Source organism: Lampris incognitus, chromosome 11 (genome assembly GCF_029633865.1).
Source record: "Lampris incognitus isolate fLamInc1 chromosome 11, fLamInc1.hap2, whole genome shotgun sequence".
NCBI classification, from domain to species: Eukaryota; Metazoa; Chordata; class Actinopteri; order Lampriformes; family Lampridae; genus Lampris; species Lampris incognitus.
The window spans coordinates 38,945,583-38,963,277 of record NC_079221.1 but is presented as its reverse complement, the minus strand read 5'-3'; the positions used below and the strand labels follow the sequence as shown (position 1 = coordinate 38,963,277).

The 17,695-nt window shown below is 44.1% G+C and overlaps 1 protein-coding gene across 1 annotated transcript in view; it reads left to right on the top strand.

The window, feature by feature from the left end:
• The first annotated feature begins 11,090 nt into the window (after window positions 1–11,090).
• gypc (glycophorin C (Gerbich blood group)) overlaps window positions 11,091–17,695 on the top strand; it is a 40,316-nt gene continuing 33,711 nt past the window's right edge. Inside the window, exons 1-2 of the mRNA XM_056290120.1 lie at window positions 11,091–11,387; window positions 14,752–14,881. Coding sequence (XP_056146095.1) covers window positions 14,800–14,881 — 82 coding nt within the window. The 5' untranslated portion in view covers window positions 11,091–11,387; window positions 14,752–14,799. The remainder of the gene's footprint in view (window positions 11,388–14,751; window positions 14,882–17,695) is intronic.

Here is a 17,695-nt window from a genome sequence, read left to right as displayed (position 1 = left end):
AAAAGCATTCCAGGCGACGGCCTTTAGCTTTAAGCTGGTGTAGTGCAGGTGTAAACCAAGGGGCAGAGTGGGTAAAGGAAACAAACCGGGTTTTTAAAGGAGCAAGACCATTTAAAGGATTATAAAGTCCATCGTTGTAATGAGAGACCAGTTCGTCTGGGGTGGATAAATTGTCTTTGCTGGGGAGGTTATCAATCCCATTAGAAATAGCAGATCAATCAATATTCTTAATGTTACGGAATGAGATGGTGTATGACAAATTTGTTTTGGATGCTGTTAACATTGCAAGACACTAGTGGTCGAAAATGGGCAAATCAGATGCATTGCAATAATGATAAGTTAAAGCGAAAAAGTTGCCTACTTCCAATTTAATATAATGTTGTTGACTGTTCTTGACTCAACGTACTTCCTGACTCAACGTGCTTCTAAAATGAAACTCATGTGTCAATTCCATTGTGCATAGTCGGCATCACATGAAAAAATCTAACAAATTTTTCATGTTTTGAAGCATTCGGGTAACATAGTGGTCTATTCCGTTGCCTACCAATACGGGGATTGCCAGTATGAATCCCCGTGTTACCTCTGACTTGGTCGGCCATCCCTAAAGACACAATTGGTCGTGTCTGCGGGTGGGAAGCCAGATGTGGGTATGTGTCCTGGTCACTGCACTAGCGCCTCCTCTGGTTGGTCAGGGTGCCTGTTCGGGGGGGGAGAACTGGGGGGAATACCGTAATCCTCCCACATGCTACATCCCCCTGGCGAAACTAATCACTGTCAGGTGAAAAGTGGCGGCTGGCGACGCTACATGTATTGGAGGAGGCATGTGGTAGTCTGCAGCCCTCCCGGGATCAGCAAAGGGGATGAAGCAGTGACCGGGACGGCTCGGAAGAGTGGGGTAATTGGCCAGATACAATTGGGGAGAAAAAGGGGGAAAATAATTTTTTTTTTAAAAAAAGTCACTGCAAGGATCGCTGGATAAATTTGTCAACACTTCCAGAGATGCGGTGGCTGAGCAGGTGTCCAAAGCGAGTGGGTGTACATGACCATAGGCTACATATAATGACCAGTGTGAAAAATGATCTAAAATCTGAATGAAATGTAGGCTATAGACCTGAAATATTGAATTGTAACATACTGTCATACTTCTTCTACATGCCCAAATACAGTGACAGCTGAGCTGACTTGATGTAAAGCCAGTAGTTTTACAGTTCATTTTTATTTTCCTTTGGAAGACTATAATAGCAAAAAGTCATAGCTGAGACTATGTGCATGATGATGCTGTATTATTATACTTGTTAAAACTGTATTGCACTGAGTTTACACGTCCAGTAGAACTACATCAGCTGCATGCAGTATAGAGCTAGAATAGCGATGTGCGTGTGACCGTGATTCATGCGCATAGATATCAATAAGCAGGGCCTTGCACCCCCCCCCCCGCGCACGCGCGCGATGACCCTGCATGCACGCCACATAAGTAAGTGTGATGCAGCAACACTTTTTCTTCAGGAGGATCAGAGAAGCAAAAAATTGGTAATTTTGCCTGTAATTTTGATTCATGCCTAAAGTGATGTGCAGGCATGTGTACTGAGTTTAGTCACATTATGCCTGTGAGTGACTGTGCAATGCCAGAGGCCTGTACAGCTTATTATGAGCGCCAAAAGGGACGACACCGTAGATAAATGGTCAAATGATGAGACCGCCTGTTCTCCCTGCTTTACCTGTCAGCATTAATATCTAATGCTACTGGCTGGAGTAATGTTAACTCTGTTAAACATATCAACGCTACAATTGCCTTCAACTGTTTCCCAGAAAGAAAAAAATCAGATGAATAAAACAGCTTCAGATGGCCTGAGTTGACTACGAATGACATTATATGCCTCTGTTTCATCTGGCTAGATGTGTTCCGGGTGCGAAGTGGCAACTGAAGCGGTGCTGCACTTTTTTCCACAGCGCTCACCTGTCAGCGTGCCTTTTAGCAAAGTGGTTAACCCCGTAGCTAACTTGGATATGTCGCATTGCAATGTAACCGGCATCTGACCTCCACAGCGAAGCAATATATCGCCACTGTTGCATTAAAAGTTTCTACTCAACCTGACAGCTTATGCCATCCCTGAGAGGTATAGCAGATTTAAGCCCCCAGGACCCACAACACGCTTTTTTTTTAAGATGGCACCGCGTCAGGGGGTTTGAAAAAGAGATTCACACACATCAGCCTGACGACGACGTTGTTTTGAAAGAGGCGTGTCTGTGTTTCTGTGTTTGTGTATGTATGTGTGTGTTTGAAGTACTTTGAAGAACATTGCTCCTGTTGTTCTACTTTTTTAAACATGCAGTTCAGTACATAAAACTGTCAAGGGGTAAAAGTCCAATTGTTGAAGAGATCATTGTGTGTGTGTGTGTGTGTGTGTGCGCGTGTGTGCAGGAGAGTTTATAATAAAAAACAAGTTCTATTTATGTTGTACCTCAACTTTGAACTGGCTCAATTTTTAGTCCCTTGCCTACTATAATCAGAGATGGACACAAATACAATATCAATCACCAAGTATCTTGTTACAAATTACAAATACTTGCTCATCAAATGTATCAAAATAAAATACAAAATACTGTTATGAGTGTCTGCGGGTGGAAACCGGATGTGGGTATGTGTCCTGATCGCTGCACTAGCACCTCCTCTGGTCGGTCGGGGCGCCTGTTCAGGGGGGATGGGGAACTGGGGGGAATAGCGTGATCCTCCCACGCGCTATGTCCCCCTGGCGAAACTCCTCGCTTTCAGGTGAAAAGAAGCAGCATCCACATGTATTGGAGGCTTGTGGTAGTCTGCAGCCCTCCCCAGATCGGCAGAGGGGTGGAGCAGCAACCGGGACAACTCGGAAGAGTCGGGTAATTGGCCGGATACAATTGGGGAGAAAAAAAATGGAAAAAATTCGAGAAAAAAAAACTGGTATGAGAAAAAGTATCTAATTAAAATACAAGTGATTTGTAATTTGAAAATACAAAAATACATTCTATACAATATGGGTCTGACCTTAACACCCCTACACTGAAAAGATGAGCTCTGCTAATTTCCCCAAGTCATAGATTTGAGGTAGCCAATCAGGATATCTTGGAGGTGGGAGGCTGTGAATTCAGGGGTGCATGCTGGGTGGTTTCTGTCAGTCAATGACTGAGTGAACAGCCAATTGAAATGCAACTGAGGAAACTGAACATCTAGGTCACAGTGATGCACTAGGTCTCTCAGAGGACAATAAGACTGGACATTTAACAGATGCCTTTTCAAAGAGTGATAAATATAAGTGCAGTGGAGTAAGTAAATTTCTGAGATCTCCAACTTTACACGCAACCAACTGAAGGAGTGCAAAAGACACATAACAGTACCATTACAGCAGAGTATGATACAGTACAAAATAATAGAAGAGTAAAATAAGCACCTCCCCCTTCCCCCCAGTGCCAACAACAACCTAAAAAGAGCATACTCCTTTGTGTGCCCCCTAACACTGCAGTCCTTCCATTTCCGTTTTAGTTGTTTTTCAGCACAACTAATTTCTCCATCAGTTCAGCTGATTATCGCCTTCTGTGAGGGCGGTAAACCATGCCTGCAAAAGAGAAGAGATGCTCAACTGGTGCCGATGAACTGGTGCAGATGATGACAAACTGGTGTTAATGATCAAAAAGAGTAACTTGACCAGTGAATACTAATCCAGCGAGGAAAGATCCTTTCTGGGGTCTCCAAGGGTCTCCAACTCTTCTTTGCTGTGGCTGGGCAACATCTCTCTGCCCAATTGGCTCTCAGTTTCTGTTGTTGGGATTGGAAACAGGCAAACAGGGAAAAAAGATTATTATGAATTTAAATTAAATTCAAGGATTTTAAATATAACAAAAATATTTAAAAATGTGACATGAAACTAGCAACCCATTTATTTTTTCTAATTGATGCATATTCCTTTTTGATGATTAATTCATGAAATTGCAGTTTAACCTTAAGACACTGAAGTGAGAGTAGTTTACTCATAACCTGGTTAGAGAAGATGAAGAAATCATCTTCATTCTCTTCAGTGGAATTTGATAAGGCAGTCTCTTTTTCTGACAAGAACAAGTTCTTCAGCTGAGTGCAGAAACAGGTGATGTATCCTCTTCTTCTCGGCAAGCTAGTTTGGGAGGCAACCACCTGGTTGCTGTAGCCAGGATGGCTTCAATGACATCAGTCTTCAGCTGTAAGAAGCTACTGAAACTCTTCTCAAAGCCAGCTATGGTGGCTTGCAAGATATGTGAGCAGTACCGCAGGTTTGAAGCTTGCAGATCATGTAGTTTAGCCTGAACAACAAAGAGGGTAGGTATGAGCTCACCATAGTATCATGAGGTCTGACCTTGAAGTCGACCAATTGCAATGGGCTTGAGGACTCTGCAGTACTCCTCAATGAAATTAAGCGCTACCTTTTTGAATAGTGGGAGTTGCAAGGTAGGCATGAGCTCAGGAAGCTTCTCCCAAAGAAATGTCATCTGACTTAAACAGTCATAAAGAGAATTCCACCTACAATGACAGGGTGTCTTCAGTTGCTGGTTGGTCAATTCATTGAGTATTTCCGCATATTTTGGTCTGCCAGAAACATTCCATAGGCCTGAACATTTGGATGCCATGGAGGAATGATTCAGCCTGGAGATTGTTGAATTGTCTTTACTTCTGGCTGCACCAATCCGCCTGTCAATCTCCCACTCCATCCTACCCTCACTCATGAACAAGACCCCGAGATACTTGAACTCCTTCACTTGAGGCAACAACTCATCCCGAACCCAGAGTGAGCAATCCACCATTTTCCAGTAGAGGACCATGGCCTCAGACTTGGAGGTGCTGACTCTCATCCCAGCCATTTCACATTCAGCTGCAAACCGCCCCAGTGCGTGCCGGAGGTCGCGTTCTGATGGAGCCAACAAAACCACATGCAGCATCAGCAGTAATGCGGACGTTGTACCAGACCGTTGTGGCGAAGAATGGGGTGAGCCAGGAGGCAAAGCTCTCAATTTACCAGTCAATCTTTGTTCCAATCCTCACCTATGGTCATGAGCTTTGGGTAGTGACTGAAAGGGTGAGATTGCGGATACAAGCAGCTGAAATTAGTTTCCTCCGTAGGGTGTCTGGGCTCAGCCTTAGAGATAGGGTGAGGAGCTCGAACATCCAGAGGGAGCTTGGAGTAGAGCCGCTGCTCCTTCGCATCGAAAAGAGCCAGTTGAGATGGTTCGGGCATCTGATTAGGATGCCTCCTGGGCGCCTTCCTTTGGAGGTTTACCGGGCATGGCCAATGGAGAGGAGACTCTGGGGTAGAGCCAGAATGTGCTGGAGAGGACTACATGTCCAATCTGGCCTGGGAACGCCTCGGGATCCCCCAGGAGGTGCAGGAGGGCGTTGCTGGAGAGAGGGATGTCTGGAGTGCCCTACTTAGCTTGCTGCCGCCATGACCCAACCCCGGAAAAGCAGCTGAAGATGAGATGAGATGAGATGCCCTTCTGGCATCAGTGGCTGAAACCAAACTCAGTGTGTGAGTGGAACACCTGATGTGAGGTGGTAGAATGATAGCACATTCTGACACTTCTTCTCTCTCTGGATCTATTATTACAAATGAAATATCCTGTTCCTGCTCATCTGTCTCATCCTGTTCCTCTGAAACGACTGTGATATTGAACTCCCGAAATGCTTTTGAGACGTTTGATGCATTGTCAGTTACAGTATCCACAATAGTGTCAGTTGTGAGTCCATATCCTGAATGGATTTCCTCCAGTAGTTCTGCAATGCGAGGTAGGTAGGTATGTGGAGTGGGAAAATGCCTGAAAGCAAGAGCAGCTGATGCACGTTCTAGCGTGTCTGTTTGTATCCAATGTACAGTGACTCCCATATAACTTGTTGACCAGATATCTGCAATGGTGCAAACATGTTGTATGCACTTAAGTGTTTCCTTCATACTTGCTGTTTTATTATTAAAGCCTTCATCAATTTTTTTCTCCTAAGTGTCCTCCTGGACGTAACTTGAGCACCTTGGTAAAGTCCCTGTACCAAGGTTATAAATGCTTTATGCTCAACAGTGGCCAATGGGTACATGCCTTTAGTGACAAAGGATATGACAAGAGTCAATTTCATTTTGTGTCATTGGACCATATTCAAAAAGAGTAGTTTGTTTGTATGAAATCTTGTTTGTTTGTTTTTTCCCCCACTGGCAAATTCCTTTTTGTGGTTTTCAAATTCCTTTATTTTGTCTTCATGTCAAATGGGTTTTAAAATTTGATGTCGCTGCAAGACAGCCACATATTATGTATGACCTTTTTGTTAGTGCACAGTTGACACCAAGCCTCTATCTTTCTGTTTGGGATCTGCTTCACTATTTGGAAGTATTTCCCATCCAGCATTGCACATTTGAGCATTGGTGTGGCTTCTTCTGCTGCAGATGTGGCAGATGATGGGCCAGCCTGGCCAGGCTCTGATGGTTCATTGCCTCTCACCCCCTGAAATGACTGACTTCTACCTAAAGAAAAATATATAAAAGTACCATTAAACTGATTATGCCTACCAGTTGCAACTTAAAACCAACATCATTCAAAAAACACAAACAACTCACGAAACAGACACTAAAACGCAGACATTTTTGTGTTACTTAAGCATTATCCAGGAATGGAGTCAATTTACTTTGAATTGTATTAACTCTATAATCCATATGTAAAATGTTTTGTACAAAAAGAGGAACAACGTTTAGCTTTAAAGATCAGAATAACATATTATTAATTGATACAAGACTTGCTTTCTTAAAAAAAAAAATATATATATATATATATATATATATATATAAAAACTTTGCACAAAAAGTAAGGAAATTTGTGTTTGGTAGATTATTTCTTTGTTGTAACAAGGCTTCTTGGCATAAATCGTATATCAGGCATCTGATTGTCAGCACCTGGGGTACCAGAAGCTCAAAACAAGAGTCAATAGCAACAGAAAAATAAGCTGTTTGGCATTGGCAGTGAAGATTTGGCAAATTTTTCATGGGCGCAACACACATACTCAGCTCTGCTGCTCATCCCACAAATGCATGTTCCTTACAAATGTGGCACCATTTAAAAGAGAAATAAACAGGCTTTCCAACGGTATAAGATTTATTGCCAAAAAGCATTGTTACAACAAAGAAATAATCTACCAAACACAAATTTCCTTACTTTTTGTGCTAAGCGTATATATATATATATATATATATATATATATATATATATATATATATATATATATATATTTTTTTTTTTTTTTACCTGAATAATAACCTGACCATCCCCTGGCATAGCAAACACTGTAAAATGTTTGTCTTTAGCCTCAAGAGGACTGCACAAGCTATTTCCCTGACAACTATTAAGAATGGCCACCATAAAACACCTAAATGTAGCTATGCTAGAAATCAATTTTGTCCTGAGCTACATAAGATGCTAACAATTAATCTCGTTAATGAAGCGTCCCATATGATGACTAACCACGTGATGCCACTGTTCCAGGCTGCCTGAGCGTGTCTGTGATGTTAGCTGGTATGCTAACGTTACTAGCTAGTAAGTATATCTGCCTGTTCTAGAGCGCGTTTGCTAATTGCTCTTTTCTTCTGTTGTATTTTAGTCATTCAGAAAGCTTGCCTTAGCATGCAATATCTGATCATACTTTGACTACATACCTTTATCTTCGGGAAATTTGCACCAAAGCACCAAAGCAGCTTCTTTCCTCAAGCTACTGGTCACAAGGAACACAAATGCAATACGGTAGCTCACAATGAGTGTGTTGCTGGACCCAACAGAGGGCTAATTGCTGTACTGTTTTTTTTTCTCAGTTTAAACCTGAGGACAAAAATGTGTCTTATTTGAGAATAAAATTACATATTGAATAATGTATTTTAACTATTTTGAATACACAAATACAAGCTCTTAAAGTACTATGTTACAAATTACATTTATATTTTCTGTTCAGCAAAATACAAATGTCAAAATACTAAAAAGTAAATAAATATGTATTTTAAATACATTTAATTGAAATATTGCACATCTCTGACTATAACTGTTATTGCAGTCTTTGCGTGGCTGATTCTTGTTGCTGAAAGATGGTTGTTGGAGTTTACGCCATCCCATGCTTCCTAAGAAAGTTTAAAAAAATAAAAAACACCCTCTTCTTCCATTTATTGGAAAGCTTTTAGGCCAGCATGACAGCTGCTAATGGGTTGGGATAGCCTGACTCAGATTCCTCAGAGGCCCAGTCTACTGTGTTTTGTGACGGATAAACAGCATGCCATGCAGCTGCACACCAATCAGCCAAAACATTAAAATCACTGACAGGTGAGTGAATAACATTGATTATCTCATTACAATGGCACCTGTCAAGGGGTGGGATATATTAGGCTGCAAGGGAACTGTCAGTTCTTGAAGTTGATGTGCTGGAATCAGGAAAAATTGGCAAGCATAAGGATCTGAGCAATTTTGACAAGGGCCAAATTGTGATGGCTAGACAACTGGGTCAGATCATCTCTAAAACGACAGGTCTTGTGGGGTGTTCCTGGTATGCAGTGGTCAGTACCTACCAAAAGTGGTCCAAGGAAGTGCAACCGGTGAACCGGTGACAGGGTCATGGGCACCCAAGGCTCACTGATGGGTGTAGGGAGTCAAGGCTAGCCCATCTGGTCCTATCCCACAGAAGAGCTACTGTTGCTCAAATTGCTTAAAAAGTCAATGCTGGCTATGACAGACAGGTGTCAGAACACATAGTTCATCCCAGCTTGCTGCATATGGGGCCAGTCAGAGTGCCCATGATGACCCCTGTCTATCACCGAAAGCACCTACAATGGGCACGTGAGCGTCAGGACTGGAACATGGAGCAGTGGAAGAAGGTGGCCTGGTCTGATGAATCAACTTTTCTTTTAGATCACATGGGCGGCAGGGTGCGTGTGAGTTGTTTACCTGGAGAAGAGATGGGACCAGAATGCACTACGGGAAGAAGGCAAGCTGGTGGAGGCAGTGTGATGCTCTGGGCAATGTTCTGCTGGGAAACCTTGGGTCTTGGTATTCATGTGGATGTTATTTCCACACATATCACCTACCTAAACATTGTTGCAGACCAGGTACACCCCTTCATGGCAACAGTATTCTCTGATGGCAGTGGCCTCTTTCAGCAGGATAATGCACCCTGCCACACTGCAAAAATGGTTTAAGGAACATGACAAAGAGTTCAAGGTGTTGCCTTGGCCTCCAAATTCCACAGATCTCAAGCCAATCGAGCATCTGTGGGATGTGCCAGAAAAACAAGTCTGATCCATGGAGGCCCCCCCTCACAACTTACAGGAATTAAAGGATCTGCTGCTAACATCTTGGTGCCAGATAACAGAGGACACCTTCAGAAGTCTTGTGGAGTCCATGCCTCGATGGGTCAGAGCTGTTTTGGGGGACCTACAACAATATTAGGGGGTTTTAATGATTTGTAGGAATGAATTTATTTTTGACGAAATGTCTGTCTCTGATTAATTGAATATTTGCTTTTATTTTAATTCAGTGCTAAAAAAACCAAGGACATTCAGCAGATTTCGGTTCAGTTCAATTCCCTTCATTTAAATCCAATATGATTAACTGTCATCCAGCAAGGCAGTGTGGTTTTGCAGTTGTGAGCATAGAAAGTCATAACAACTTCGAGATGTGTGTGTGTGTGTGTGTGTGTGTGTGTGTGTGTGTGTGTGTGTGTGTGTGTGTGTGTGTGTGTGTGTGTGTGTATTTGCCCGTACGCATGGAGAGTGTGCAGGAGAGTTTATAGTAAAAAAAAAAAACAAGTTCCATTTATGTCTCAGCATCTCCCTACTTTGAATTGGCTCAATGTTTTTAGTCCCATGCCTACTGCAATTATCATTGCACTCTTTGCCTGGCTCCTTCTTCATACTGATAGTTGTTTTTTTGGATTTTATGGTGAAACAAGTAGAACTAGTGAAAGAAATAGTGTCATTTACAGTCTTTTGCACCTGAAAATCCAATAAATGGAAAATGCCATGAGTCCACATACTTCTGGTGTGACTTAAATGAGTTCACATACTTCTGGTGCGACTTAAAACCAGCGATATCACGTGCTCTTTACCCTTGTAGGTGGGAAAAAGGATGTTACAAAAGACAGGAAAAGGGGGTTGGGAGATCCCCATTGGTAAGAGGACACACTTTATGTCAAGTATGAGGCTATAAATCATGTCAATTTCCCATGCAAGAATAATGCAGGACCGGAAGGGGCTGCAGATGTACCTACGACCCCCCCCCCCTTTCACGAATCACAAAGACGAAAGGCCTTGCGGTCTTCGGTGAAACGAGGAACACGAGGAGGGAAGAATGAGATTAGCGGTGGATATATGGGGAGGATTTCAGAAGGATCCTGGCTTCTGTGTGGGGATAATGACAATGAGCTGGTGCATGCTGATGCGATGCATGCTCTTTGCATTTCGCCACAAATGGCTCTCCACCCATTGATTTTTAGCCTGGCTGATGACACCGGCTTTACAACATAAAAACAAGTGCATCGGGGTTATTTTGAAAGCAAAGTAATAAATATCATTGATTACATTACAATGTGTTTATTATCTGACCAAATGGAGCCAATATGGTGACTGCCTTCGTTTCCTGGCACCAATATAATGTGAGTGGGTCATTACATTGTGTAGCTGTTTTACCTCCATACTGCTCATCCTTCAGTGCAACCATTATCCTGACTAGAGGTCTTTCTGAAAGGAAACATACTGTTGAGGGTCCCAGAAAGTCACGTTTCGTTTAAGTGACTGTTAACCATTACTAACTCTGTTTATTGATTATTGATTATTATTATTGTTTGTGGATTATTTTATGACCCACTCTCTTGACGAAGCTCCTACAACTCCAGAACCCATGCCAAAACAACATTTTGACAGAGGGTACCGCCCTCCCTTCCACCCATATACCCTTCTTCTCTTTCGTCCGGCTTTCCTGTCTCCTCCTTCATACTCTGAAGCAAAGTGAAATCCAGCCCACACAACAGCTGTGGATTATTTGCATAGTGCTGGGAGGGGCTTCTGAGACCATTGGTGGAAAAGAAGAGAGGGGGAACGAGTTTGCAAAAGAAAAAAAAAGAAAAAGAAAAAAACACACACACACTTACTTCACGTGCAGCTCACCCTGTGCTTGCAAAATGTACAAGAATATTAGCAGATTGGAGTTAATGGTGCAAGTCAAGTGATTCTTTTAACAGGGGATCAGCTTCCACGCAGTCCGCTGCCCTGTGTAAATGTCTGTCTCCCCTTTGACGTGAGGACTGTGCAGAGAGCAAGGGAAACACCACAGGGCTGACGGAAACTTGTGGCTGTGCAGCTCTGGAAAAGCTGGTGGTGAGTGCTCCTTTTAGGGTCATCTGTGGAACGAGTGTCTGAATTATGTGTGGAAGCGCTGCTGTACTGACGGCGTGATACGAAGAGTATAATGTAATAATAATGGAGAATATAATCAATGCATTGAAGAGCAGCCAAGTTGTCAGAGCCTTGACTTGAGGGCTGCACCCCCCCCCCGGCCCCCGATCCTTTTTATAAACATATCACCGCTGTCGCGCTGTCGGTTTCTGGCCAGCCAGGAAATGTTCAGTGTCATATTTTTCAGTTGATCCCTTTGAAAGACAGCTGATAAAGTACAATTTCCGCATCCAAACTGTGGACCTAGACTGCAGGCCGTTCCATTGTCTCTGCAGAGGATATTACTTAAACCACTTACACAAGTAAATCACAGCATGATGTGCACAGTTGAAATGATAATATGGTTCAGGACCGTCTTGTCTTGTGAAATGCAACACCAAGGCGCACTCATGCAACGTAAGTTTACGGTACGTAAGCGGAGCCTTTACAAGCGTTTGACAGCAAGTACAAAACAAACGTAGAAAACAGTTTCAGACTCTAATTTAAATTTAGAGCTGGCTTCAGTCCACCACACGCTGCCTCACAACCGCAGATTTGGTGTCCAGTGTTATGCAGCGCCTTGACAGGTCCCGGGTGTGAGTTCCCTCATGACCTTTGTTGCGCGTCTCCATTCTCCATCCTGTTTTCCTGACTCGCTTATGTCTTATCAAATAATGCAGAAAAAACCGCCAGTCCTCCACTAGATAACTAGAAGCTTACGCAGCATCTATTTATCTATATGCATAAATCATAGGCACTATAAACTTCGGTAGGTAAATCCTGCAGAATGCAAAGCATGCACACCCGTATTTAAAACCGCAACCAACATTTTGATACTGCACGACGAAGTTTTGAACGTTTACTGAATTTCATTTATTTATTTGTTTGTTTGTTTTTGGATCGGTTGATGAAAATTGTCCTAACTGCGATACATATGTAATTGCAAACTAAACCACAGAGTGGCTGGATCGACGTGAGGAGAGTTTGGTGGGGTTTCATAGCTTCTGAAAGTCTAAATCGAATTGTTGGACGCTGAGAAGGCGCCTCTCCCAAGCCTCCTAAGAAAATTAAAAAAAACACACCCTCTTCCTCCGTTTATTGGAAAGCTTTTAGGTCAGCATGACACAGCTGCTAACGGGTTAGGGGAGGGGATACATGTGGACCAGGTCCAGTGGGGATGGGACGGCCCGGCTCAGATGCCTCGCAGGCCTGCTTGGCTGTGTTGTGTGACAGATAAACAGCACGCCACGCAGCTATCAGCACAGCCCTGTCGCTGTAGGAATGAGTTTGCCTTTGACAAAACGTCTGTCTCCAACTGATTAACTGAACATTTGCTTTTATTTTAATTCAGTGCTTAAAAAAAAAAAGGAAGGAAGGATATTTAACAGATTTCTGTTCAGTTCAATCCCCTTCATTTAAATCCAACTTGATTAACTGTCATCCAGCAAGGCAGTGTGGTTTTGTAGTTGTGAACATAGAAAGACGTAACACCAACATGGGGCTCGCCGGTTCGAATCCCCATGTTGCCTCCGGCTTGGTCGGGTGTCCCTACAGACACAACTGGCCGCGTCTGCGGGTGGGAAGCCAGATGTGGGTATGTGTCCTGGTCGCTGCACTAGCACCTCCTCTGGTCAGTCGGGGCGCTTGCTCAAGGGGGAGGGGGAACTAGGGGGGAATAGAGTGATCTTTCCACGTGCTATGTCCCCCTGGTGAAACGCCTCACTGTCAGGTGCAAAAAGGCGGCTGGCGACTCCACATGTATCGGAGGAGGCATGTGGTAGTCTGCGCCCCCCCCCCCCCCCCGGATCGGCAGAGGGGGTGGAGCAGCGACCAGGATGGCTCAGAGAGCGGGGCGATTGGCCAGATACAATTGGTGAGAAAAAGAGGGGAACCCCCCCCCCAAAAAAGAACGACATAAAAACTCACTTCTTGACTATTAAGTGCAAACATTAACACAGTATTACTGGATAAGAGGACCATACAAGGAAAACCCGGTTTGTACAGCGAAGGCAGTCCCTCATTTAGTCCAAAGAGCAGACAAAAGACACTACATCATATCTGCAAATTAAATACACACTCCTTCCACAGTGGTTGGATTTAAACAGTCTGAGGCAAAGCCCGTTAGACAGCAGCTAGACAAAGGCCTGCTCAAGTGGCGAGCGGGACGGTAAAGACATCCTCAGCCCATGCGCCTCAGAGAGGTCACTCCACCTTCAGTGAAAAGAGGGGAAAAGAAACCTCGATAAAAGTAGGTTGAAATGCAATGAAAACCGAAAGTAATTCAGATCTTTTGCGTATCATTTTCAGAGTGTGAAAAATGTATTTTGATATCAGTTTGGCACATTTCCCACAAACTTTGCCCTCAACCTGCATCAGTCATGGAATATCAACATGGGACTGTCATGGATTTGCAAACTACTGCGACAACATGTCAAAGTCCTGACGTCAAAACATACCACGACCTTTATTTGATGGGGACTTTTCAGGAATGCAACAGCTCTAACACATGTGGTCACAACTTCAATGTGAATTTCGTAAACTGTATGTTGATTTGCCACGCGGCGAAACTGTTTAAAGGGAAATCTCGCCAATTTTCAGCCTTATTTCCATGTATTAATTGTAGCTATAACGTACATGTATCACTGCAGCCCCGTATAGCAAACCGGCTTACTTCCAGTGGATGCAACTACAACTGCAGTGCATCCTGGTACATATATAGGCAATGTAGAACAGGCTGTCTTGGCAGCAGAGCATCGATTACTCCGTCAAAATGAACTGCACCAAAGTGGTTATAGTTTTTAAAAGACTAGACCAGATAGACCACTACTTACTGGACATGCAGACTTTTAGTGGCGAAATTTCTCTTTCGGGTGTTAAGATCTGCAGTCCCTCTATCAGTCTTTTGCATCTTGGCAAGTTAAGGGGAATTGAGTGATTCATGCACCGTTTGCTCTCATTTCCTCTCCCAGAGAAACACGCAACCAAAGAGCCGTGAAGAAGCCTGACGCTCCACCAGGAAATCCCTTTTCCATCCATCCATCTCCCCCTATCTCCCACTTTCCCCCTGACTGTAGCCCTCCATCTCTCTCGGTGTCACCCTAATTATAATTCTCTCTCTCTCTCTCTCTCTCTCTCTCTCTCTCTCTCTCTCTCTCTCTCTCTCTCTCTCTCTCTCTCTCTCTCTCTCTCTCTCTCTCTCTCTCTCTCTCTCTCTCTCTCTCTCTCTCTCTCTCTCTCTCTCTCTCTCTCTCTCTCTCTCTCTCTCTCTCTCTTCACTCCATCCTTCTCTCATTCTCTCGCCTATCAGCTGTCCCCCTCAATCGCCTCCCTGCAACATTCCAAAGACATCCCTGGCATGGAGAACTCTTCAGCTATGGCATTTACTCCAGCCACTCCTCAGGCAAAAAGAGAGGCCACAACACTGGCTATGCTAACCCGTGAGTATCCCTCCGCACCTCAAAATCCCAGTCAAACCACCACCAACCGAAGTTTTCCCTTTGCCTAAGCATCACCAAAAAAAACAAAACAAAAAAGCGTTAATGCATGCGACATTCAGGAACGCTGACTGCAATGTCACTGTCGGCTCCTCCACTGTGAGGAGATAGAGTTTGGAAAATACAGTCAGCAGTCTGGTGCAGATAGAGACAGGGAAGAGCAACAGCAAATTCACTCTCGCTGCCATTCAAGGGGACAAACATTGCCAGCACTTGACAGCCGACCTTCTTTGGCCATGAGAGAGGGAGAGATAGAGAGGAGAGAAGAGGAAATGCAGATGGGTGCAGAAGACGTTTCAAAGTATCTGGCTGGCACAAAGAGGAAGCGTTTCACAGTGAGTGCCTGACTCTTACCAGGTCAGGAGTTATAGAGTGAAATGAACAGCCAGAAGTCATTGTCTTTCACCTGTCACTCCAGCTGTTCAAACTGTGCCGTGTGCATTTTCGACAACCACCGCTCCATTTTGAATGGAAGTCATTAAGGAGTCCAACAATGGCAAACAATGAGGGGGGGGGGCTGGGGGCTGGTATTGACTCTGCACTGTATGGCTCTCTGTCTCCCCCGAGGCTGGGTGCCTTTATTTAAATAAAAGGTGCTGAAGGTTTCACAAAACCTTCGGTGAAAATGCACAGGGGTTGTATATAACCGCCAGCCAGCTGTAAAACTATCCATCTTGCCAGAAAGCCATGATGAATTGCACGCAACAAAGATGCCTCAAGATAGTTTGGTGAAAACCGTCTCCATATAGTAACTTGTGCTGCATGAGAGTGAGGACTGGCAGCTGTCGTGATAGGTGTAAATCAACCTCTTCACAGCGTCAAGCGTGTACTTGATTGCAAAGGAGGTGTCAGACGTTGGTAGTGGCTGGGTAAAATGAATAAATCAATCAACAGCTACTCGAGATATTACAGCGCGTCGCTCGGGTTTGTGCTTCGCTTTCACTGGGAGGATCACACTTCCAACAGTCGAAGGGGACAGTAAATAACTTCTTTTGCATATGATGTCTTTTGGCCTATGAAGGCCACTACAACACAGCGCAAGGTAGCTAAGCTATCTATGATACAGTATTGCGTACTGCGTATATGGCTGCATGGTCATGGTGGAGTATATGTTGCAAGCGAGGTCGCCCCCACATAGTGTGTTTCGTTTGTTTCCACTGGCACTTGCCATAGCGGGGATGGTGTGTGTTCGTTCCACTTTTTACTTTTGTCCCACCAGAAAACGGAATAAACAGGCATCTGGGTAGCGTAGCGGTCTATTCCGTTGCCTACCAACACGGGCACCCCGGTTCGAATCCTCGTGTTACCTCCAGCTTGGTCGGGAGTCCCTGCAGACACAATTGGCATGTCTGCAGGTGGGAAGCCGGATGTGGGTATGTGTCCTGGTCGCTGCACTAGCGCCTCCTCTAGTCGGTCGGGGTGTCTGTTCGGGGGCTGGCGGGAATAGCGTGATCCTCCCATGCACTACGTCCCCCTGGTGAATGTCCTCACTGTCAGGTGAAAAGAGGCGGCTGGCGACTCCACATGTATCAGAGGAGGCATGTGGTAGTCTGCAGTCCTCCCCAGATTGGCAGAGGGGGTGGAGCAGCGACCGGGATGGCTCGGCAGAGTGGGGTAATTGGCTGGATACAATCGGGGAGAAAAGGGGGGGGATCCAAAAAAGAAAACAGAGTAAACAAATGGGAATAAATATCCCCGGACTCTATTTCAAAACCTTCCAATGCCACTCTTGACTGTAATGGAGATAATTGTGGGAAGGTGTCATAGAAATTAGTGCATATCAATTTAGTTTCACGGCTACAGTATATTAAAATACAGGACAGAGCAATCTAGACTTTAAATAAGATGTGATTGAGCCATTACTCTTACCCGTACCACTGAATGGACTGTTGTGATTTTTTTTTCCTTGCCCATACATTTACCCCTAATGTGTCACCCATCGACAGTAATAATGGCAGCTTTCATTATGTTTAAACTAGCCAGAGAAGCAGTCAAATTGTATATACACCCCCATATTCAGAGACGGCTCCCTTTAAACCCCATTTTCACGAGAGAGAAAAGAAAAGAAATTATAATTCCCTTCCGGTAAGCAGTTAAATTGCCGGCTCTTGTAAAAGACGTCAGTTTTAAAGGATTAGCGGTGCTTTCTTCTTGTGCACAGGCCTGTGCTCCCCCTCATATTGTGAGAGCCATCCATTTTACTCATTGCATATTAGAAAGATTGTGGCTGTCAAAGAACTCACATCAATCATTCAATTACATACAGGGGCTTTAAAATTGGTTTGAAGCGGGGGGGGCGGGGGGGGTTATCCAAAGCTGAAATAATTTCTAATCAGCCTGAGCTCCTCGTGTGTAAAAAGAAACTTGCTATGACTCCCGCTGTCACTTTCTGATGAAGATGAACTCACAAAAACGCTCTCCTCCGTGCAAAAACAATAATTAAGCAAGCGCCAAATTTGCCATCACGCTCGACTGCTGATGGTCCAAAAGTGCTATTGGGACATTCGATTTGAACTTAAATTGACAATAACCTGCGACCGCGCCTGCAGACACGGCTCCATCTCTGTGTGAAAGCAGACCATAAAATGTAATTAGCCACCATGTGAGGCCTTTCAGTAGACCATTAATATATCACTATCAAAAGTTCTGGGTGATCATAAATTAAACATCTTCACACACCAAGCAGGGAATCGGCTCGGCATAATGTTGGTACTTATTGTGTAGACACCTCAAATGCCAACTTTTCTAATTCGTCTG